The following is a 25349-nucleotide window of genomic DNA, read 5'->3' on the forward strand; positions in this document are numbered from 1 at the left end:
TGAACATATTTTAATAATGACATATTTTAATAATGACATATTTTACAAATTATTATACATTTTAGAAAAAAACGTTGAGTCAAATAATCTTAACATATTCACATCTTCTTTCTAAAAAACTGTCAATAATATTCTTCTAAAGCTTGAAATACATGTTCACTTACAAAACTTTAAGGGCAGATAATCATAAAAGTCATTTTGCTTAATAAAGTATTTTGTTTTGACTGAGAATAAATTGTTTACCCTGAAAACCGTCAACGAAATTAATTCACTTCAAACATAAAATATTTCATCATCATCAACTTTTGCAGAATGAAACGTTAATGGCATACCAGTACTGAGAAAAATGGAGCGTAGCTCTTGTTGGCAGTAAGTATTTTACAAAGCTAGTGATAAATAAAGGATAGTCATAGTGAAATATGATGATTTTCATACCAACTGGTGAAAATAAATCCCGTATCTATAGAAAAAATCTGTTTATCATATATATTTTAGACCTTGCGAATCCAAAAATGTTCCCTTTGTCCTTTATTGTTGTGTATTGGCTGATTTAAGAAGGAAGTGGTCCGCCAGGACAACAGTGAAAATACGGAAATTTGTTTCACTGCAGTGAAAAATAAACTTCTAAAGTGAAAATACGGAAAGCGAAAAAACGCATTTTATTTGATCAGTATCTCTCAATATTTCATTTACAAGTACATGTATTTAATAAATACTGTATACCAAGAAAAGTAAAGGTGACACCCGTTACATATGTATTTTCTATCATAAATTTAATAAGTTATTGGATGTATACAGTAAGCTGTATTTTATTCTGTTGAGATCAAACAAAGTTAATTCTACGTAAAAGTGGACATTATTACCAGGCCCGATGGTATTGATTTATTTGATTTACACATAACTATTACTTTTTGCATGACTAGTTGGTTGCTCTCTTTGCTTCTGAATTCAGAATTCCAAAACAGTTACGGAAAACATACCTGTATGAACGGTATAAAGAAAAGCACATGGTCTACAAAAAAATAAAGTTATAAATGTTATTTGAAAATAAGTTGGAAATTAGGAAATATTAAATTGTACACATGATAATGACATTAATTAATGTATTTTATTTCTTTATGCTTACCTATAGCTAGAGTTTAATCAAGATTACGATGTATTAATTGCCGTTAGTTACTGAAATCATAGAAAAAGCACTACGTCAACTACAAATTCATAATTCATACATTAGTCAAAAAATGCATTTAAATACTGTGAGAACACATTGTTTTGCATGCATTTCTATAATAGAATACAAGATTTCGATGTCTGTGATTCACTTTTCTTTGGATGGTGTCCCTGGTTTTTATCAGATTCAGCATCTACTTTTTCTTGTTTCTGAACGTCACATGCTTCTAAAATTGTTCGTGAATTCCTATCGTGACACGAAGTCGTTTTTGTTTGATATTCTAATAAACTTGATGGTGTGTGTTCTGTTTTGGATTTTTCAGGCTCTGATTTAGTAGGCGTATTGCTGTCATTTTTGTCATTCCCCCCTGAATGGATTTGCTCGTTATCTGGTATGTAGATCTTAAGCTTTCCCATCAATTCATCTACCTTTGGTCCTGTCCATTTTTCTTGAATTTGTTGGTCACGGTGAACATTGATAAAGAGGAGTTCTGTGAACACCATACTCATTGGGCCATCTGGCGGCCATGTCATTGCTTCCAGTACCAATGGTATAATTGGTTTCTTTAAGGCATCAGCAAGGCTTATTTCACGTCGACAATTTGCTGATAATGCGTACTTGGGTGTAACACAGGACACGACGACTTTACATCCTCTCATTCCACGATCTATTTTATCATATAGTGAATCACCACCACCCATCTGAAATATGTCCATCCAGACAGTGTAACCCCTGGATACCAGACGCTCATATAGTAATTTAACCTGAGGTTGTCTTCCCCATTGATAGGACAAAAATACCAACGGTGATTCATCCACATCTTGACCATTCTGTTAAAAGAAAAGAATATTGTAAAAAAATAATGGACGCATATTCAGCACATGTGAAGTGTCTCATAGATTTGAAACATTGCCAAAGCCAATAACATGAAAAATTTACTAATGACAATGATTAACGATCTCAATATTTTAGGTGTTATATACTTTAGGTTACATAGAAATGTATTAAGGCAAACATTATAATAAAATAAGTAATACTATGATTTGCATGAGATAGTGACGGCATTGCAATGGTAATGACGCTGTTATGGTCTTCGAGGTGGCAAAAAACTGATCCTTTAAAAGTTGTTTCTTGTATTGCAGAAATTTAAGTATGACATGAAGATAAAAGCTAGTATATTAAAAAAAAGCCCGACGTCACGCTCGGGATTTGAACAAACAGAAAAAAGTCTTGAAACAAAAAGAGAATAAAGATTCATTCATAATTTGCGTATAACAATAAAAGTAATAGTTTCTGCATCTCTTTTTTTAAACTTGATAAAAAAAATCTTAAAAATCTTATTACCGTGTTTGTCTTGCTAACTTCTGTGCCTTTTGCGTTTTTGTTTTTATCAATTTTAATCTCCTCCACTATCGGATTCCACCAATTGGAATATTCTGAAAAAATACCAAAAATATCTTTGAAAGTGTTATAACACATATACATGTACTATATACTTATACATGTATACCTCATGGTGAAAGATTGTATTAAAATAGACATGTTATGTAAAAATAAACGTGTAAATTTTTGTTCTAGAAGCGGTATTATTATTAAACACTTAAACAAGATTTCACTAGCTAGAAACACTACCGATTTAATGGCGTAGTTGTAAATTTACCCTGTTTAATAAGTGACGGGTCAGGAACTGTATAGAAATTTAACTGCATCAATAGTTCTTGAAATTTGGCAACTGGCCAATATCGCTGATCTTTCGTCTCTTCACCATTCCTACAGAACACAAATAAAATTAGTAACATTTATAGGTTTAGATCGTTTATAATAAATCGTAAATTCAAATATTAATGATCACCTAACAGTTATGAAATTGAGAGAATTTAAATGATCCTATAATACTCTATACCTTTAAAGATATTTAATACATACCTTTGAAAGAATCTTATAAATAAATATTCACTGAAGATTGGCCCCATTGATCCTTTTGGTGGCCATGACATCTTTTCCATCAGCAATGGTATAATAGGCTTTCCTAAATTCACTGACAAATTTACCTGAAAGAATTAAACAATAAGATTTGACACTTCTCCGACAAAAATGCATGTATGCAGTATGCACATTATTATTCTATTTTTCAAAATTGTGCATGTTATTTTAATGATTCTTTACAGAAGAAGTCAAAGGTTTCTACAACACCTAATTTTATATCTAGCAATTCTGTACGGCGGGTTTTGTCTCTGTTGAGCTTATTGAGACTGCCCATTGTTAAAAAAGAGTTTTAAAGATATTAAAATACTTTACTGCACAAGTAAAATTTTCAACCATACTTTATGTTCAGATGCTAGTATTGACACAAACAAATTACCTCTCGGTTGCAGTTCGGTGATTGTGCATACTTCTCCGTCGTACAACAAATAATTACTTTGGCGCCTCTAATTCCATTATCAATTTTGTTGAACAATTTGTCTCCACCACCCATCTGACCAATGTCCATCCAACATTCATATCCTGCCATGTTTAAATGTTGCTTCAATAGTTTCACCTCATTCTGAACACCCCACTGATAGCTAAGGAAGATTGGGGGAGGTGAAGGGTACTCAAATTCGTCATCTTCAACAACGTCCTCTGGTATATAGAAATTTAAAGTTAACTTAAGCTTCAATTGAGTATGAACAATCTTTACTTATCGAATACAATGACAGGAAAAAGTAAAGACGAAGAAATTATCTAAAACATCGAAGATTGGGGGAGGTGAAGGGTACTCAAACTCGTCATCTTCAACAACTTCCTCTGGTATATAGAGAAATTATGCAATGTTTACTTTCATTAAAATTATAAAAAATTAAGTATAAGATATTTTATTTATCGAATAAAATATTGATATAATGACAGATAAGGTAATGATCTGATATGCTTATCAAACTTCTGAAGACAGAGCACTAAACTTATATACAACATCAACAAGTGGTGTATCAATATGTATGGATTTAACAAATGAATTCACTCAAACACTCAACGACAAAAGAATAGCCTAAATGATATAGAATACTAACAACAGACAATTTACATGTTAATAAAATAGAAACACGTCGGTTAATTGATGTTCCTACCAGTTGCTTTCATTGCATTTTCAACAATAATTGCTCCATCAAGTCTGTTCATTTCTTGGAGATTGTTCAATATTGCAAAGTTTGCTTCACTTGTTTTGTGTGTGGCATACCACTCACTCAGCAATGCCATACAAGGATCGTGTTGTTGAGCCCATGCTCGAATATCATCATTACTGTATTGAAGACGTTTAGCTAAAAGTCGCCAGTCGTTTTCCGCTTTTGGATTCAGCAATTTGGTAAGATCCCTAGACCATTTTGGAGCATTTGTCATAGTCTGAAAATGATGTTAAAAACAAATACAGGAAACCTAAAAAGCACGGTAAAAACGGGAAAATCAAAAATGTCGCAGACCAGGTTTGAATGAGCCTTTGAAAATATATATGCAAAGTAATAATGAAACTTTGCATGATTTTAAAAATTACGAGTTACTGCATTCATTACAATAATATTGTAAGCGTTATACCTTATTATCAATTTCTTCAACTTTAACTTTTGTATCTGTAAGACCTTCTTCAACATTATCAACTCGTTCACCTAGGTTACCCACATCATCCCGAACTTTTGATATATCTTTACCCTGTTCTATCACGTGATCTCCAAGAGAAACAACCGTGTTCATAGTGGCTCCAACTTTCTTATCAAGATCATCTATATCTTCTTGTGCTTGTTGGATGTCTTCAATTACACCTTCAATACTACCAAAACCACATTGCATATATATTTTTTATTACTAAGCTTTGTTGTCTTTACGAGATAAGAATTTTGTATATTCACTGACATTAAGTAGAATAGCCTCTTTATAGAATCAAACATATTCTATAAGCTGGGTAGAATAAAGAATTCAAAACTTCTGGCGGTATTGTAGTTACAAAGTTGTAAAAGTAATTAGATATCAGGGATATTAAATATCCAGGGCAACGGAGGCGTCGATAGCATTTTGTTCTAGAAGTAATTGACATATAACAGAACTTTATTTGTTAAGATGTACCGCAACAGCAACATGTTTTCTAGGGTTCTCAATAGTCATACTTAGGGTATATCGGAATTAACAAGAGCACAATTATGTTAACAAAATTACAAGATAGTCGGAAACAGGATATTACATTTTGCATTCATTTCGTACGACTGGCCATTAAAATAATGAAAACATCGCTGTTAACCCACCTTTTTCCTTCTATAACATTTATGATGTTTCTACAAGATTCTTTCACATCTGGTGCGTTTGACGACTCTTCCATCTTCTCAAGATATTCTTTATATTGTAACATATCTTCACGATTGGCACGAGCCAGTAACAAAAGTTGGTGTAATATCTGTATTGTATTAGTGTGATCAGACACTGCAAGCTGCTTCAATGCAAAGTCCGCTGCTTCATTTGTGAGTTTCTACAATGAGGTGAACAGTCAACTTATGACTTTAAATTAGTTACATGTGTTAGACTGTATTTATAACAGATCGACTTGTAGGTATAAAATGCATGATTTTTACATATCTTACATTCCTTAAAAAAAAGTCTGAATCTGCACATAACTAGAGCCCTAGTGCAATAAATCAAGTTTACAAAGATTTCAAAAATATGTTTTATTTTTCATGTAGTTATGAGACACCAAAGACACAGAGGATAGAAATATTTGAATGTTAAATGTTCTTGTTACACATGAACGAATGCAATCGCATATAAATAATAGAATTATAGAAATATAAATCTGATGGAAATTGCAATCTTGTTCAGATCTTCCAATCCTCCGATTTCACAGCAGGTATGGTTGAAACAATTAGCATACGAAAAAAAAAACCACCAAAAAAACCTTGTCATGGCAAGCTATGCGGACAACAATCATAGCTCTGAAGATCGTTGAAGAGCTGTTGAAACGAGTTTCGTTCTGAATCTTGGAGAAAAGTTTGTAAACGGTCGCAGGGCACTGTGCAGCTATCTGATTCAATATATGAAAATACAGTTGTTGTGACTGGTCATCTTCAAAGGCTAATTCAAATAACTTGTCCACTTGATCCCCAGTGAAAATCTAGAGAGAATTGTAAAATGTGTTGAAGATAATAAAAGCAATATTCATGAAAAAATTGCCAGGGTATTATTGTGTCCACGTGGCACTTATACTTTAAGAAGCCAATACAAGTATAGAAGATATCTTAAAAAAGATTATGTATACTAATGTCTGATTTATATTTGCAAGTTAGTAAGATTCAATTATGTCTAATTATTTTTTTCAAAAACTATGATATTGTAGTAAGTTCATGTTTGTAACATAACCTGTGGACATTTGCCTGAGACTTCGACCAATAAAGAAGCTATGCACACTCGTTCCGTATAAATCATTTCGTCCATCTTGTCTATAAATAATTGAAGCTTTACGTGCACTGGTTCTGGGTTAAGTGAATAAAGTCCACGCAATATATCTAGAAACAATGATAAAGTTCTGTGTTTAGTGAATAATGTCCACATAGTGATTAAAGTCCACGCAATATATCTAGAAACAATGACAAAGTGAATAAAGTTCATGCAACATATCTAAAACAATGACAAAGTTCTGGTTTGAGTGAATAGGCGTAATAATGTCAGAAATAATGATAAGGTTCTGGATTTAGTAAATAAAGGGCATGCAATACATCACAGACAATGATAAAGTTCTGGTTTGAGTAATTAAAGGCCACACAATTATTTTCGAAACTAACGCAATGTATCTAGAAATAATGACAAGGTTCTGTGTTTAGTGTGAGTCCACGCAGTACAGCTAGAAACATTGTGACTTCGTTGGTTTATATAGAAAACGAGCGGTGTATCGTGTTTGTTAGAATCGAGATTTATAAGTTGTAAGAGAATACCTCCAGTCTATGACATTTTGATTTCATCAGATTACAAATTTATCCGGTATATTTTAGAAACTAAAACCTTTGACTCACTCTATACGTCGTTAAATGATGAAATAATACCATTTCAATTTGTAAATATCTAAAACTACATGATACTTCCAAGCGATCAAGACGAAGCAAAACTGGGAGGCAAAGGCTATACCATTTCAATTAAAGAGCAAGCTGACAAATGTATAATACTTACGCGTCAAATTTGAAACTTTATCAATTGATAAAAACAAATCAACAACTTCAGGTGTGATATCTGCAAGTTCCGGTGACAAAGCGTTCGCCACAAGATGGAGGGCATGTAAACTTGCTTCCATCGGACCGGTGTGCTGTTCTTCTACAGATATCCTTGCCCATTTTAAAATGTTCTTGATTAGCGGAGTGCATCTTGATAATGTTTTAGATTCATTATGCTGAAAAGTTAACGGTTTCAATAGGAATATAAATTGATACTTGAAGTTGTATATTATAACTGTTTAATAGCTTTCGAAACAAATTTTGGTAATAATATATAGATTATTTCATTTTCAATGTGCAGTAGAGAGAAACTGTCTATGTTTCAAGTTTATTCATTTAAAAAAATACACACCAGAGATATATATTTCAAACCGGAAGTTGTATATATTTGATAGAACACCGTTGTACCATGGTCTTCATCAGGATGAATAAGTTTGTCCTCCAAGCTATCTCCTTCACAACAAGTGTCAAATATTGACATGAACTTTTCGTTTTGCTGATCTGTCACATTCTTTCCATTTCTGTATATGAAAATCGGTAGAATGTTTGTGAAGAATTTTGAACATGAAAGAAAACGTTTACTTAAAAGTTTTTAATCTTCCTGAATTCATCATTACTCTTAGTAAATGTGCGTTCATTTTTACAAAGCTTATTAAATTTTATTATTTTATATTAAACACAAACGTTCATTTCAAACAGTTTCAGTTTCGTTTTACAGTCTTTAATTAAACTCGATTTCGTTTTGATTTGATTACATTATTTTGAACATAATGAGCTCACCCCTTATAAGATAAAATGACAGCCTCTAGTAAATATTCTGTTGCCCTTGATTGATAGATATCCCACTCTTTGTCCGGTTGCTTCAACAGTGAATCAACTTTGTCTAAAATCTGGTCTTGTATTTCTTTATCTTTCAACTTAAATGCAATATTGATACAATCAGAACAATGCTTTGTTTATGAGCTAGTAAAAACAGATGGAATTTTAAGCAGCATGTTCTATGCATATCTAAATATCTAAGACATATTAAATACTGTACATATTCCGTAAAAACATGTATGTGTGGTTCAGTTTAAAAACAAACATATTTAAGTTTGGTTATGACATAAAAAAGAATGACTTCCATTTTCCATCTGAAACCATCTCTTGAACTAAAAATTTAGGTACATTTTTGTTTCATGATGAAACATTGCTCAGACAGAAGTAGGACCACAGCAGACACCTTTCATAAAATTTTCATCTTGATGTAAGAACTATGGACATACCATTCGGATTGTATGCATTGCATTTTATCTTTTAACGTCATGACCTTTGTGTGATTTAGTCGTCTAGCTAGCGTATGACTAAGATGCCTGTCATTCTAATGCAAGCCAGATGCTGATCAAGCCTGGTATAACACATGGAGGCGCACCTGAGGTATTTCAAGAGCAGTCGTCATATGACCCTTGCAGTATTAATAGGTATTATTTAAAACCCAATCAAAGGTGTGAAAACACAAACGCTCAATACATACTGAAACAACAAGGTACTTTGATTCTGATGCGGCGTCTGCTATCTCAGCTTTATTTGGTTCAGTAAATGTAATGAGGTCAATGATCAATGCCACATGTTCATTCAGAACATCTTTAAGGATCTTCCCTTTTCTTGAATAAAGAAATAACAAATATATTATTTATCAAAGATTCTTTCAACAAGTCAGAATGACAAATTAACGAAGTAAGCATTTTTGAATCAATAAATAAAAAGGTACATGTTATTTTATCTTAAAACCTCAGAAATTGAACTTCATTATTACTTCATTTCAAAACCTTTTTGTCTATGAATCGATATATATTCATAAAATATCGGAAACACAGATTCAAAATAGAAAAAATAAAACACATACTTATATAATTGGAGGAGAATTTCGACACATTTTTCCAGTTCTCGTACAATTTTGTAGTAGTCTCCACCATCTTTATGTTCTAATTGGTCGCCCCTCAATGTTCTAACAACATTTAAGAATTGTTTAGCCTCTGATACTACATTCTGAAATAATGATCTCGGTAATTCATTAACATTTCACAAAATAATATTTTTTTACGTTTTAAATACCAAGAATCAATGTTTTTTTTTCAAATTATGGTTCATTTGCAATCTGATATGATGATAAGAGTGGTAATATTTTTCAAAAATCATGCTTCATTGTTTCGTATTAATATCAACTCCTAAGAAACTGATAAATATTTTACAAAATAACGTCAAAGTTCACATTCTAAAATGCTGGTATGAGATCGAGAGAAAACAATATACATTTAAATAAATTATGCTGCATTTTTACAGTATGAAATGATGTTAGCTGACAAAGAATATTTCATAAAAGGGCGTTCTTTTTGCAATATTAACAAGAGGGTCATAATGGCCCTCATATCGCTCAGTTGAATATGAATATTCTCCATGACAAGGAACAAGAAATATGTAAACTATGAATGAAAGAAGAAATAAAAATAAATCTTAAACAGATATCACAAAGAACACTCTAAATTGATAAGCTAATAAAGCTTATTATAAGTAAGAATATTTCAGGGAGTATAGAAAAAAAATCATTCTAACATTATGGCAAAGCTCACAAGAAAAAAATACATGACCATTAACTTTTGCACAAGAAAGTCGTTATATTAGCATCTGAAATGATAATATGTTCTCGAATAAAGAATAAATTAATGGCAACTTTATAATACATTGAGCCGCGTCACACAAAACCAACATAAAGGGTTTGCGACCAGCATGGATCCAGACAAGCCTGCGCATCCGCGCAGCCTGATCAGGACCCATGCTGTTCGCTTACAGACCCTATAACAAGTGAAGAAACTGATAGCGAACAGCATGGATCCTGATCAGACTGTGCGGATGCGCAGGCTGGTATGGATCCATGCTGGTCGCAAACCCATTATTTTGTTTTTGTCGTGACGTGGCTCATTTAGTTACATCAGGATCAGTTCAGAAAAAAATAGTACCTTCCATTCAATAGATTTTGTAAATTCCTTTTCCAGAAGTGTTCTGTTAACTTCACTGGTCAGTTTAATTCTGCCAGATTTCAGCATTGTCAGCAGTACGTTAAGTAAGGTTTTCGACTGCGCATGCGTCCTATAAACAAGACAGCGTTAAAAGAAGACAAGAGGGCCAAGAAGTCGCTCACTTGTATATAGGCCCCCGGAGCGGGGCCAGTTTAAACCCCTGGGCTTTTATTTGAACAAACTTGGTAGACACTCATTAGAAGATGTTTCATGCTAAACATCTAAGGTCTAGCTGGTCAAGTTTTTTCTTTACACATATAGTTAAAAACAATGACACACCTGGGGCAGGGCCGGTTTTGACCCAAGGGCTTTTATTTGAACAATATTTGTAGACACTTACTAGAAAATGTTTTATGCTTAATATCCAAATCCAGCTATTCAGGTTTTTTCAAAGAAGATTTTTAAGTAGATGCTATACACTTATAAGGATAATCAATGTCACCGGGGCAGGGCCAATTTTAACCCTAGGGCTTTTATTTCAACAAACTTTGTAGACATTCACTAGAAGATGCTTCGTGCTTAATATCTAAACTCTAGCTATTTCAGTTTTTCAAAGAAGATTTTTTAAGTTTTTGTTATACATATAAGGAAAATGAATGACCCCCGGAGCGGGTCCAATTTTGACCCCAGGGCTTTTATTACAACAAACTTGGTAGACACTAACTAGAAGGTGTTTCAAGCTTAGTATCTCAACTCTAGCTTTTTGTTCTTTTCAAAGAAGATTTTTTAAGTTTTTGTTATACACATATAAGAAAAATCAATGACTCCCGGGGCAGTGAACAAACTTGGTAGACATCCATTAGGACATGATTCATGCTAAATAGCTTAGCTCTAGGTCTTTGGGTTCTTTAAAAGAAGATTTTTTAAGTTTTTACTATATGCATATAGGGAAAATCAATGAACCCCCGGGCGGGGCCAATTTTGACCCGAGGGCTTTTATTTGAACTTGGTAGACACCCATTAGAGGATGTTTCAAGCTAAATATCTAAGCTCTAGGTCTTTGGGTTCTTTACAAAAAGATTTTTAAGTGTTTGCTATACACATTTAAGGAAAATCAATGACCCCCGGGGCGGGGCCAATTTTGACCCCAGGGCTTTAATTTGAACAAACTTGGTAGACACCCAATAGAGGATGTTTTATGTTAAACATCTTAGCTATAGGTCTTTGGGTTCTTTTAAAGAAGATTTTTTAAGGTTTTACTATATGCATATAGGGAAAATCAATGACCCCCTGGGGCGGGGTCAATTTTGACCCAAGGGCTTATATTTGAACAAACTTGGTAGACACTCACTAGAAGATGTTTCATGCAAAATATCTAAGCTCTAACTCTTTGCATTTTTAGAAGAAGATATTTAAAGTTTTTTTTTTCTTTTGGTTGCCATGGTAACCAGAGTTCTGCATGGAATTAAATTCTTTGAACAATTTTCAAAGAAGACCACCAAAGGAACATTCATGTGAAGTTTGGATGAAATTTGCATAGTGGTTTATGAGGAGATGTCATTAAAAGTAAAAGTTTACGGACGACGGACGGACGGACGACGGACGGACGCCGGATGAAAAGCGATCACAAAAGCTAACCCTGTCACTTTATGACAGGTGAGCTAAAAAAGGTCATGCAATAGGTTTTTTTTCAACGTCCACAATGAGGACTTATTTACGGAATGCCGTTAGGGCCATCGCCTATGAATGTGTTGATCTAAAACGCGATAGTCGATAGTACGATGGTGAAAACGCGAAATCACGAAACTACGATGGTGAAAACGCGAAAGCACGATGATGAAAACGCGATAGTACGATGATGAAAACGCGACAGTACGATACTACGATGATGAAAACGCGATAAACTATCGTGTTTTCACCATCGTACTGTCGCGTTTTCACCATCGTAGTTTCGTGATTTCGCGTTTTCATCATCGTACTGTCGAGTATCGCGTTTCAGATCAAACCATTCATATGCGATGGCCCTAACGGCATTCCGGAATGCCGTTAGGGTCATCGCCTATGAATGTGTTAATCTGAAACGCGATAGTCGATAGTACGATGGTGAAAACACGAAATCACGAAACTACGATGGTGAAAACGCGATAGTACGATGATGAAAACGCGATAGTACGATGATGAAAACGCGATAGTACGATGATGAAAACACGACAGTACGATGGTGAAAACGCAATAGTACGATGATGAAAACACGACAGTACGATGATGAAAACGCGGTAGTACGATGGTGAAAACGCGATAGTACGATGATGAAAACACGACAGTACGATGATGAAAACGCGAAATCACGAAACTACGATGGTGAAAACGCGAAATCACGAAACTACGATGGTGAAAACGCGACAGTACGATGGTGAAAACACGAAAGTTTATCGCATTTTCATCATCGTAGTATCGTACTGTCGCGTTTTCATCATCGTACTATCGCGTTTTCATCATCGTAATTTCGCGTTTTCACCATCGTAGTTTCGTGATTTCGCGTTTTCACCATCGTACTATCGACTATCGCGTTTCAGATCAACACATTCATAGGCGATGGCCCTAACGGCATTCCGTACTTATTTCATTGAAAAGTCATGTAAGATTTATAGGTCAGTAACATACAATAATAAGCATGGCGACATGTACGTGTAAAGATTGAGATGAATGTAATTTGAGGACGGGGAAATAAAACTTCACAAACAATTTTTCTCTACAATGTCTAACAAAATAATCCTAAAGACATACGAACTTTCATGCAAATACCTGTAATGGTGAATAAGGTATGAAGTGGTTAATGACATATGAAGTGGAGAATGAGATATGAAGCGGTGAATAAGATATGAAGTGGTGAATGAGATATGAAGTGGTGAATGAGAAATGAAGTGGTGAATGAGATATGTAGAGGTGAATGAGAAATGAAGTGGTGAATGAGATATGAAGTGGTGAATGAGAAATGAAGTGGTGAATGAGATATGTAGAGGTGAATGAGATATGAAATAGGGAACGAGATGTGAAGTGTGAATGAGATGTGAAATGGTGTATAATAAATGAATAGGGGAAAGAGATATGTAGTGGTGAAAAAGATACGAAGTGGAGAATAAGATATGAAGTGGGAAATGAGGTATATAGTTGTAAATGAGATATGTATTAGTACATGGTGAATAAGATATGAATTGGAGAATGATATATGAAGTGGGGAATGAGATATGTTGTGGTGAATGAGATATCAAGTGGTGAATGAGATATGTAGTGTGGAATGAGATATGTAGTTGTGAATAAGATATGTAGTTGTGCATGAGATATGTAGTTGTGAATGAGATATGTAGTTGTGAATCCTGCTAAGATATAAATTGGAGAATGAAATATTAAGTGGGTAATTAGATATGTAATGGTGAATGAGATACGAAGTGGAGAATGTGATACGAAGTGGGGAATGAGATATGAAGTGCCAAATGAAATATATAAGATGTGAAGCTGCACAATATGTAATGTCAACGCCTGGCTCACTATGACATACATACCAACTGTGATAATTGCGCTAAATGATAAATGTTTAACTTTATGTGGAAATAAAGACACGTGACTTGAAGATTAAGGCCATAAAAAATCATTTAAAGAGTTAGATTAGTGACCGAGCCTTTATCAGTATCTATCAACAAGAATGAAAATGTCAAAAGCAATAGTTGCAATAAGTTATCGTATCTATTCTTGTTTTAAGAAACAATCCTAAAAGGTGACATGCACTAAAAGGTAAATGATAATGATCTAAGTCTTTCTACTGATATGTTTCTTTGTTGTTTTTTCTTTTAAACTAATGGTAACTAAAATTTCGTGTTAATTATTAAATAATAACATACCGATACAATCAACAACACGCTTGACAAAAATATTATTATCTTACATTGGTTTAACTTTTAACAAACAATGGGATATAGCTTCAGAGATCATCTCCTGTACAGCATTGTCAAGTTTACCGGGGTTTGTTAGAATGTCCACTATCATGGTACAACAAGCATCAAACATTCCACTGTCAGGCTCCTACAAGAAAGTAGCTTCATATACATGTAAATCAAAATTTATGTATTGTCCAGGTCAAGTAAATATAACTGGCAAGACGAACTTGTTTGGTATGAGATAAAACACAACACATAGGTTGAATGAAAAAGGGCATTTATTAAATGTCATAAATGACAAATGCTACATAATAACAAACATGACATGTACATATTTGTAACAAAATGACCAAAAAAGGGAATTATCAAAAACCCGCAGAAAAGGGAACCTGTCGCCGCACAGAGAGACTTGACTAGGATGTGAGCTTGTCCTGTGATAAGGATTGAAACAGAGAGACTAAAACTCTAGGGAAAATTAGCGTACATTATGTAAGAATATGCATGTACAGACTTTCTGATTCTTTATACAGTAATTTTGTCACTCATACATGTAGTCACTGCCCTAAAATACCCGCGAACGGCGTGGTCAAACATTTCCGTACATGTATTGATCCCTTGAAAATGAGCATAGTATTTGAAACGAGGAACAGTTTAAACTTCTAAACATTTAAACCGTATAAAGATTTGAGTCTTGCCATTGTATAGCTACCATTTTGAAATACCCTAGTACTTTGCAATAATTAATTGAACAAAGAAAATAATTCATGTGTGTTTTCGTTATTAATAAATAGCCGAGTAATAAGTTTATGTAAAGTTTACCAGATGTTTCTCCATATCACGAAACAAATGCAGTCTGTACACATCAAATAATCTCCCGCCATTCTGCAGGGGTGATTTCCTCTTTGAATAATTAGTTATCAACTTCATGAACGCAGGAAACAGTTCTTTTACTATCAACGTCACCCTAAAATTTGAGAGAATCAGAATTTTTAGAAACTGTCACAGAATGATTAAATCACTGAACACAATGAAAAAATATAGTATATACATGACGAAAATTAGTCCATATCAATTCCTCTTATTACAATTTATAATTTCTTTTAAAATCTAGCATGAATATCTTGTTATCCTTACCTCGGCTATTAGACATCTTACCATTGATATCCCCTGAATAATCTAATTATTTAAATTTTTATGTATTTCTAAGCATGCAGTTAATGAAATCATATTAATTTCTGTCATATACAACTTCGATTTTCAACTTGCGTCATTGCAAACCTCATTCATTTTTTTGACGTCTGCATCAATTTCGGAAATTTGTGATCAAACTGAACTTTCACGTGTGATTCATTTCAATTAAAACTGCTAGTTGTAAATGATGACTTCGGATGGAATTGTTCTCTCTCCAAAATTGATTTTTAAGAAACGGGTAGAATTTGATTGCACTAATTTCTTCTTCATATATTCATGCAACGTTTCATTAGAATCTGACTACTTTTAAAATTAACATATGTAACATTTATTTGTGTTATACGATGGTGTATTTTCATGTACATAACCTTCTTTAAATAAAGATATTATTATTAGCTCGACTTTTTTTTCTTTTTTTTGAAAAAAAAGTAGAGGTATTGTTATAGTCAGGTCGGCGTTGCCGTTGCCGTTCCCGTCCGCAAACTTGTACCTGGATCATAACTTTTTTATTTCTTGGTGTATTGTCTTCATACTTGGCCACAACAACCCTTGGGACAAGACCTTTCAGTAGACTACACTAACCTTGACCTTCATCCATAAATGACCTTGACCTTCAAGGTTAAAAAGTCCAATTTTTGCTTGTTCATGCTGTTATTGGCTGTAACTTTGTTATTTTTGAATGGATTGTCTTCAAAACTTGAAAAATAATAATCTTCAAGGATATCCCTTAAAAATAACCCGCCAGACCTTGACCTTCACTCATAAATGACCTTGACTTTGAAGGTCAAATTATTGAAATTTTCATTTTTTTGGCTATTATTGGCTGTAACTTTGTTATTTTTGAATGGATTGTCTTCAAACTTGAACATAATTATCTTCAGGGATATCCCTTAAAAATAAACTAGACAGACCTTGACCTTCACTCATAAATGACCTTGACTTTGAAGGTCAATATATTGAAAATTTCATTTTTTTGGCTATTATTGGCTGTAACTTTGTTATTTTTGAATGGATTGTCTTGAAACTTGAACATAATAATCTTCAAAGATAACTGTAAAAAATATACCGGAAGACCTTGACCTTCACTCATTAATGACATTGTCTTTGAAGGTCAAATTATTGAAATTTTCATTGTTTTGGCGGTAACTGACTTGTAACTTTGCTATTATTGAAGGATCAACTTCATATTATAACAGAACATTCTTAAGGACCAGACCTCGTTGTTTATCAAACCCCAAATTTGCTTGGGCTCTTTAATGACCTTGACCTTGAAGGTTAAATTACTGAATTTTCTCAGATTTGTGCATTAAATGACCATAATTATATATTTATTGGTGTGTGTGTGTGTGTGTGTGTGTGTGTGTGTGTGTGTGTATATATATATATATATATATATTTACAACAACAACAACAACAACAAGAATTGCTTCATTGTTTATATTTATAGAATTGCGTCATTGTTTCTATTTTTAGAAATTGCGTCATTGTTGCTATTTTTAGAAATTGCGTCATTGTTGCTATTTTTGGAAATTGCGTCATTGTTGCTATTTTTGGAAATTGCGTCATTGTTGCTATTTTTAGAAATTGCGTAATTGTTTCTAGTTTTAGAAATTGCGTCATTGTTGCTATTTTTAGAAATTGCGTCAATGTTGCCATTTTTAGAAATTGCGTCATTGTTGCTATTTTTAGAAATTGCGTCATTGTTTCTATTTTTAGAAATTGCGTCATGTTGCTATTTTTAGAAATTGCGTAATGTTGCTATTTTTAGAAATTGCGTAATGTTGCTATTCATATATATATACAAAATATGTTAACAAAACTAATGTGACAAGACAGACCAACTAAATTTATAAAAAGGAAACGTTAAGATATGTTCAAACCTTTCTATGTTTGCGTTTAGAAAAAGTAAAAAGTCGAGCGTTGCCCCCGCCCGGCGGTGGCTCTTGTTATAATTAGTTGAAGTAGTAGTAGTATAACAACAAGTTCTAATGTACATTGGTTAGAATAGGAAGGACGGACATACACAACGCCATTTCAACACCCTCATCCGATTCTAGTTGCTTGGGATCATTTGACTTACCTCGCTGCTTTTACTATCTCTTCCAGCGTATCTTCATCACGAAGATCCTTCAAATCTCCGTCGAATGTACATACAGACTCTTCAATAATTGACAGGTGTGAAGTTATTGCTTTTATGTCAGTGAACTTCTGTTCAATGTTTAAATAAAAGAAATTGTTCAAATAAAAGAAATTGATCAAATACTCAAACTAATATGTACTGTGATACTGTATCAAACCACAAAATAATTATTTATGTATCTTGATACATGATCCGGTATTACATATGTTTATATCGCAGATAATAAAATATGTTTGTATAGCAGATAATAAAATGTTCTAGAACAATATATTATTGCTCATCGTATAAATGCTCTTATTTAATCACTTAAAACTTAATCAACATGTCTTTTTCAAACAATATTTTTCAAGAATATCCACATACATTTTTTTCCTTTTTAATCGATATTTGAAATACACATGGGAAATGTGCCAACTGTAGACCTTACACTTTAAATCTGCTTTATGCATATGTCGCTTGAATGTGATAACTGGTAGTCTTAGCCCGTCACGAGCCCAGCATAATACCGGTCATCCTCAAACATGTTTATAAATGTTCAGAAGAGGTATAAATAAGTTGTGGCTAGATCTGGATAGTAAGGTGGGCGATTGCATCTCTCCCCATAAAAAATTATCATCGCTATGTTATTGAAAACTAGCTCTAAGCAAATCAACAAGAACAACACGCAATATGATCCAAATACAATCACTAGCTTACATGATAAAATTATTCAATCCAAATAAAACTAGAACTGTGTCCAAAGTAAACGGATGCCCCCACTAACAACATATATATGGTATATAGTGAAAAAATCAACAAAGGGCCATAATTCTTTTAAATTTGGTCGCAAGAAAAAATCCTTCCTTTACTTCCATCTGCACATAAAGGTTGTTCATCCCTGGAAGTTTAAGCAAAATTTGCCATCCGGTTTAAGAGGAGTTGCGTTCACAAAATTTCTATATGGTATATGGTGAAAAAATCAACTAAGGGCCATAATTCTGTTAAATTTGGTCGCAGCAAAAATTCCTTCCTTTACTTCTATCTACACATTAAGGTTGTTCATCCCTGAAAGTTTAAGCAAAATCTGCCATCCGGTTTAAGAGTAGTTGCGTTCACAAAATTTCTACATAGTAAATAGTGAAAAAATCAACAAAGGGCCATAATTCTGTTCAATTTGGTCGCAGCAAAAATTACTTCCTACACATTAAGGTTATTCATCCCTGGAAGTTTAAGCAAAATCTGCCATCCAGTTTAAGAGGAGTTGCGTTCACAAAATTTCTACATAGTATATAGTGAAAAAATCAACAAAGGGCCATAATTCTGTTAAATTTAGTCGAAGCAAAAATTACTTCCTTTACTACCATCTACACATTAAGGTTGTTCATCCCTGGAAGTTTAAGCAAAATCTGCCATCCGGTATAAGAGGTGTTGCGTTCACAAAATTTCTACATAGTATATAGTGAAAAAATCAACAAAGGGCCATAATTCTGTTACATTTGGTCGCAGCAAAAATTACTTCCTTTACTACCATCTACACATTAAGGTTATTTATCCCTGGAAGTTTAAGCAAAATCTGCCATCCGGTTAAAGAGGAGTTGCGTTCACAAGATTTCGGGACGTACGGACAGACGTACGGACGGACGGACAAGTGCAACGCTTTATGCTCCCACTTTGTGGAGACATAAAAATACCAAAACTGGCTGTTATCTTCGCGTTATAATATATCTATAAGTATATAAAACGCAGGAACGGTTTAAGAACGTTATGGCTGAAAGACAATGGAAAACTTGAATCTTATCTTTACAAAAAGATAAGAATGATATAAATATCTTAAAATGATATTAATAGGTTATTAAAATATTTTGCAAACGTGCACTATTTGAAGTGAAATAGAGAAATACGAACCGTACCTTGTAAGGTTCACAAATATTTGTCGTATATTTAGATGTCATATCTCGAACTAAATATCCCACATATCGGCCTAGACTTGGTGACAACTTGCCAATCTGTTGTTGAAAGAACATTCGTAGATCTAGCAACGCTGCCAACACCGAGTCTTCAGTCCATTGTTCTTCCCTATAAAATATTTTTAAAAAACATGTAATTGTAACTCATGCCCATACAATCAAGGACGTGTGCCGTGCAGATGAAAGCAAGGCCTGAGGCTGTGCATATGAGAGCATGCACGGGGGTTGTGCTGATGAAAGCAATTTTGAGGCTGTGCAGTTAGAAGCAAAAGCGGTGTTGTGCAGATGAAAACAAGGGCGGTATTATGCAGATGAAAAAGCGGTGCTTTGCAAATAAAAGCAAAAGCGGTGTTGTCCAGATGAAAACAAGGGCGGTGCCGTGCAGAAGAAAGAAAGAGCGGTGCTTTGCAGATGACAGCAAAAGCGGTGCTGTGCAGATGAAAACAAGGGCGGTGCTTTACAGATGAAAGAAAGAGCGGTGCTTTGCAGATGAAGGAAAGAGCGGTGCTTTGCAGATGAAGGAAAGAGCGGTGCTTTGCAGATGAAGGAAAGAGCGGTTCTTTGCAGATCAAATCAAGAGCGTGGATCTGCAAATGACAGAAAGAAAGAGGGTTGTGCAGATGAAAGCAATGATGGAATTGTGCAAATAAAGGCAAGCCGGGGCTGTGCAGATGAAAGGAAAAGCGAAACTGTGCAGATAAAAGAAAGCGCAAATGTGTGTATAGGAAAGCAAGAAACAGGATCAAATAGACAAGCGGTAAACCTTCATTACAGTCATGATATACAAACAGCTCCTAATAAATCTTGATGATAACTGGCTTTAACTAGTTATATTTGATGGTAGCAAATTGGGTGACATACAAAGCACATATGTTTGTAGTATTTATATACTTTATTTGGGATCGATATATTCTGTTGTTTCTTTCTTTTCTTTTGCTTGATTTTTAAAGGATCATGAAAATTAAATGTGTTCGTTTAAAGCTTCAAAACATCATATACTAGTATCAAATGATATATTTTTATTTTTATAGTTTCGCTTCTAAAAGGAGCTAGAAGTTTATAAGACTTAAAAGATTTATAAAACAAAAATATGTTGCATCAATCTCGAAAACTAATGACTCTGCTTAAAATTACATCATAGATGCCGAATAATTTGAGAGGCGACTAACAAAAAGTGACTTACAGAAATGTTCCGTAAAACTTACGTTATGTAGCGAAATATAGCTACTGTATTACTGTCAAGGAGACTGCCGTAGGTTTGTTCTTCATCTGTTTCGTGTTCTGCGTCATACGAAAACTCGATTTTCATTCTAGACAGTATCTTGACAAGTTCATCACATTTGCAAGCCTTTAAAGAAATGAGCCGCGTCATGACAAAACCAACATAATGGATCCAGACCAGCCTGCGCATCCGCGCAGTCTGATCAGGATCCATGCTGTTCGCTTACAAACCCTAAAACAAGTAGAGAAACTAATAGCAAACAGCATGGAACCTGATCAGACTGCGCGGATGCGCATGCTGGTCAGGATCCATGCTGGTCGCAAACCCATTATGTTGGTTTTGTCATGACGCGGCTCATTAATAATCTATTAATAAAATCACTTGACTGTTTATCTTTAAAAAAGTGCCTGGTTGAGCAAAATAAAAAAGAACAAAATAAGAGTAGGTAGCCTGGTTTCCACTTTGTGTTTTGATATCAATAAAATGTACTTATGATACATTCAGAACAGCATTGATAAGTATATAACGAAAAACAACCTTGACATATTGTTCAAACATATCTCCAGAAAATTTGGACATAAGGTCTAGATGACCAGAACTCGGTTTGGCAGTGAGCAATGCTAACCACGTGTACACAATTTCCTGTCCTATCTGAGCATGATTCTCTACCTCATCGGTGAAGTTTCTGAAATACAACTTTAAAGATAAATAATGTTCATCAAAAAATTCTATGCTAAATCTCTTGACAAATAACTAGATCTATACATCTAGACAACAATAAGTGTTGATATGAACCAAGAAAAAAACCTTATCATAAACAACAGACCTTTTAAATGATGTAGAAAAAGACTGTTTTAATGTTTTGGTATCATTATGAAATTGTGGATGTAAGAAAAGAACAAAAACTCTTTTAATATTCAGTGGCCTTGACCCATGTGACCTCAATAACCACCAAAGGTCAATTCTATTTGTATACATGTACAGTGTAACCTCCTCAAAGCGGCCCTTTGTACAGCATTACCTCTTTACAACAACAGTTTCAGTTCTTCCAAAAGTAAGAGAATGTTGGTACGGGTCCACTCAGTTGATTTATAGCTGGGTATCAATTTAAAATTATTTCTGTAACAATTGAGGACTTTTCAATATTTACCTTTTTAACCGGTCAAGGACACATACAGTAGAATAAGCCACCCAATAAGGCGGTGAATGTCTCCCAGGAAATTCTGATACACATACTTTTTCCCGAAAGGCACCATAACCATCCTTGAAAAAAAGAAACACAAAACAACGTTTCCTTAAATAGGATACCATGTACAGTTGGCGGTTTTGATCGGGACAAAAAATCAACACAAGCATCTGCACAGTTCATAACAAATCTTTATATCTAAGGGAGTCATTTTGTTAAATTTCAGTAATTTAGAAGAAATATTAATTTCAATGTCAGTTTTTTTTTAATTTCTTTTTTCCCGCTCAAAAATCAGGTAAGTTCAGTAGTACAAAAGAGTGCATTTACATATAAAGGCGTTATGTCGTCGTCATCATCAACATATTTACTAGATCAAGTATGGAGCACATGTTGTTTGCTCAAAATTTCATCTGTAAGCTTAATGGACATACCGTAAATTCCTCTAGACTAAAGTTTTTATCATAGTTACACAGACGCTCATAGTCAATCAACTGGTTGCTAGGGTTTTCATTGCTATCTTCATAATCATTTCCGTCTTTTGCCGACAGATAGTTGATGTTCCGGATGAAGGCACCTAGTTTTGGTCGAGCTGATAAAATAAAACATTATTTTTTAATCAATTATCAAGCTTAGCTTATATCAGGAACGAAGCTGTTGGTATAGTTGTTTACTTTTGTAAAATTGATTATTAGATTTGGTATCGCATTAAAGTTCCGAGAAACTCCGTACGCAACAAAACTCCAACTTACTCCGCAACAGACTCATACAATCCCCCGCAACAAAGCTCCAACCTTTCTCGCTACAAAGCTGCTACAATCTCCGCAACAAAGCGCCAACACTCTTCGCAACAAAGCTCTAACAACCATCGCAAGAAAGCTCCAACAATCGCCGCGACAATGGTCTAACTTAATCTGCAACAAAGCTAAAACAACTACCGCAACAATGCTCCACCAATCTCCGCAACAATTCTCATACAATCCCCGCATCAAATATTCAACAATCCACGCAACATAGCTGTAACAATCCACACAACAAATCGACGGATCAGAGCTCCAACAATCGCTGAAATAAAGCTCCAACAAAGTTCACATAATGGCCTCAAAGAATAATAATAACCGCAACAAAGCTCAAACAATCGCAGCAACAAGGTTCTCAAAGTCGCTGCAAACGAAGGTTTGTTCATTGTCAAGTTGAGCTGAAAAGATCCACAAAATGTTAAAGTGGCATGGAATATAGTGAATGAACAGGTGAAAGTCACAATAAGTTAACATTTTACCATAATTCCTTTTAATTTTATGAACGCACGTGACCCAAGGAAATTTGTATATATCCATCGGAAATTACCTGCATATAATGATACTAATGATAATAATAATAACTTTATTTGAGAAGGTGGTTACATATTACAAGAGTATACATTATAAACATACAACTTATTTCTAGTATGGCCTTCTACACACATATAAACAGAGAACTGAAATGACAATAAACAGCAACATAATTACGACAAAACACTCTTACAAAATACATAGCTATTTTTTGGATTATAAATAATAACTTATGGAAATTATTATCTTAACTTCGTATGCACATGCACTCATCAATCAATGTTAACAAACAATCAAACAAAAAAAAAGAGCTATATGAATTCTGTTAAAAAATTCAGTTTAAAGTTTTTATAGCGCTTTAAGCTGTATTTTTATCAAATAATCCTTTAGTTTACCAATTTATTTCGTAGTTTTATGTCAGTTGGAAATGTATTCCATACATATGCCGTTTAGTATGTAAATGTTTTTTTCATATAATCTGTACGTGGTCTAAAGTGAATAAGATCATTATTCACAGAAGAGGGAAGATTATTTCAAAAACTATACTGAACCAAAAAAGAAACTTTCGCAAAGTAATGTGCCAGTTGTTCAAGGGTACCACTTAGATGTACACACTTATATACATGTAGTAGCTTGTAAAACTCGTTTTGTTTGCAAAATCGGTCAGCTAATCCCCGTATTAAAGCCCGATATGTTTATTCAAAGTAAAAATCGAGTTTCAAAAGGATTGAAAAACTGTTCTAACATATCTACATTCAAACTTGGAGAAAGTTTCTTTTTTGTTTCAGTATAGTAGTTCAGATATATATTTTGGTGCCAGATAATGTTCACTTTTAAAAACCAATAACGTTCGATTTATAATAAGAGTTGGGCAGTCTTTTTACAAAAGTCAATATTTTATGTAGAGTTAATTCAGCTCAACTTGACGATGAAAAAATAGAATATGTCACTTTAAGTTTAAGTTAAAAGTGTTGACATGTATTGATAATAAACCCGATAAAATAATTTAAAAATGAATCATACGTACCCATTTATCAAAATTCTTAAATTACAACTTATGAAACTTAATCCCTTATTTCTTTTGCCATGATCTGTAATTAAGAAAATATAAAAATACGTATGGCCGTTTAAACATGTTAAATGTAGGTCATGTCTTAAACACAATATCTGTGTACATTATAGAATATTGATTGATCAATAAAATAAACTGTATATAGTACACCGTAATTATATTAGGTATCATATTCGATAATCGATTGAAAGCTAACTATATATTTACATATGATTGATTCACACAAATTGAAGCTCTTAAATCGGGAATATAAATGTATATACATGCTTGTTATATATATTCATGAATGAAATATTGAGAAATATTGATGAAATAAAAAGCGTATTTTCATTTTCCGTATTTTCACTGTAAAATTTACTTTTCACTGCAGTGAAACATTTTTCCGTATACTTTCAGACTACTTTCTACTAAATTCAGCATAAACACAAAATTTACCAAGAAGTCTTTCAAATTGTAATGTCAAAAAGAAAAAGAAAATAGAATATAATAAAGTGAAAATTCAAGTTTTTTTTAATTTTTTATACAAGATTTATTTTTATCTTGTGGTATAAAGATTGTCATATTTCACTCGTGGCAACCGCTTTATTTTTATACCAGTCGATGAAAATAAGTCCTGTATTTATCGAAACACTTGAATATATTAGCCAGGTATAGGTATTATGTTTACTGTAAAATCACGATACATATAAAAAATGGGGAATATCATCAAATAAGAAATGTTTAAAGTGCATAAATATCATATTATTGAACAACTTACCATTTTCAAAAACGTTCGAGTTTTTACAATTTGGACGACTTCGACAATATTATTGTCAACAATCTTAGCTAAAATCCAGGTGAAAAACTTCAAATAAAATGTAGAAAATTATATAAAACAGCTTTTAACAAAAACACAAAAGATGCCTTTGTAGCTTTGTGGCCAAGATTGCCATAAAAATGCACGA

General features: G+C 33.5%; 1 protein-coding gene across 1 annotated transcript; it reads right to left on the reverse strand.

The window, feature by feature from the left end:
- Positions 1 to 24512, reverse strand: LOC132747533 (uncharacterized). The gene is made up of 25 exons (XM_060736936.1): positions 24361 to 24512; positions 22437 to 22594; positions 21970 to 22082; positions 21357 to 21504; positions 20803 to 20945; positions 19541 to 19706; positions 17592 to 17719; positions 15140 to 15284; positions 14329 to 14465; positions 10386 to 10515; positions 9275 to 9417; positions 8903 to 9032; positions 8170 to 8306; positions 7742 to 7910; positions 7349 to 7565; positions 6545 to 6690; positions 6084 to 6299; positions 5440 to 5660; positions 4739 to 4970; positions 4276 to 4549; positions 3531 to 3790; positions 3095 to 3219; positions 2829 to 2938; positions 2513 to 2604; positions 1 to 1998 (listed from the first exon to the last, which is right to left on the reverse strand). Exons 1-25 carry the CDS (start codon positions 24362 to 24364, stop codon positions 1282 to 1284), a joined length of 4461 nt encoding a protein of 1486 aa, XP_060592919.1. The 5' UTR covers positions 24365 to 24512; the 3' UTR covers positions 1 to 1281.
- Between the last annotated feature and the right edge of the window lie 837 nt (positions 24513 to 25349).

Source organism: Ruditapes philippinarum, unplaced genomic scaffold, assembly GCF_026571515.1.
Source record: "Ruditapes philippinarum isolate M1 unplaced genomic scaffold, ASM2657151v2 ctg379_1_1_1_1, whole genome shotgun sequence".
In the NCBI taxonomy this organism is placed as follows: Eukaryota; Metazoa; Mollusca; class Bivalvia; order Venerida; family Veneridae; genus Ruditapes; species Ruditapes philippinarum.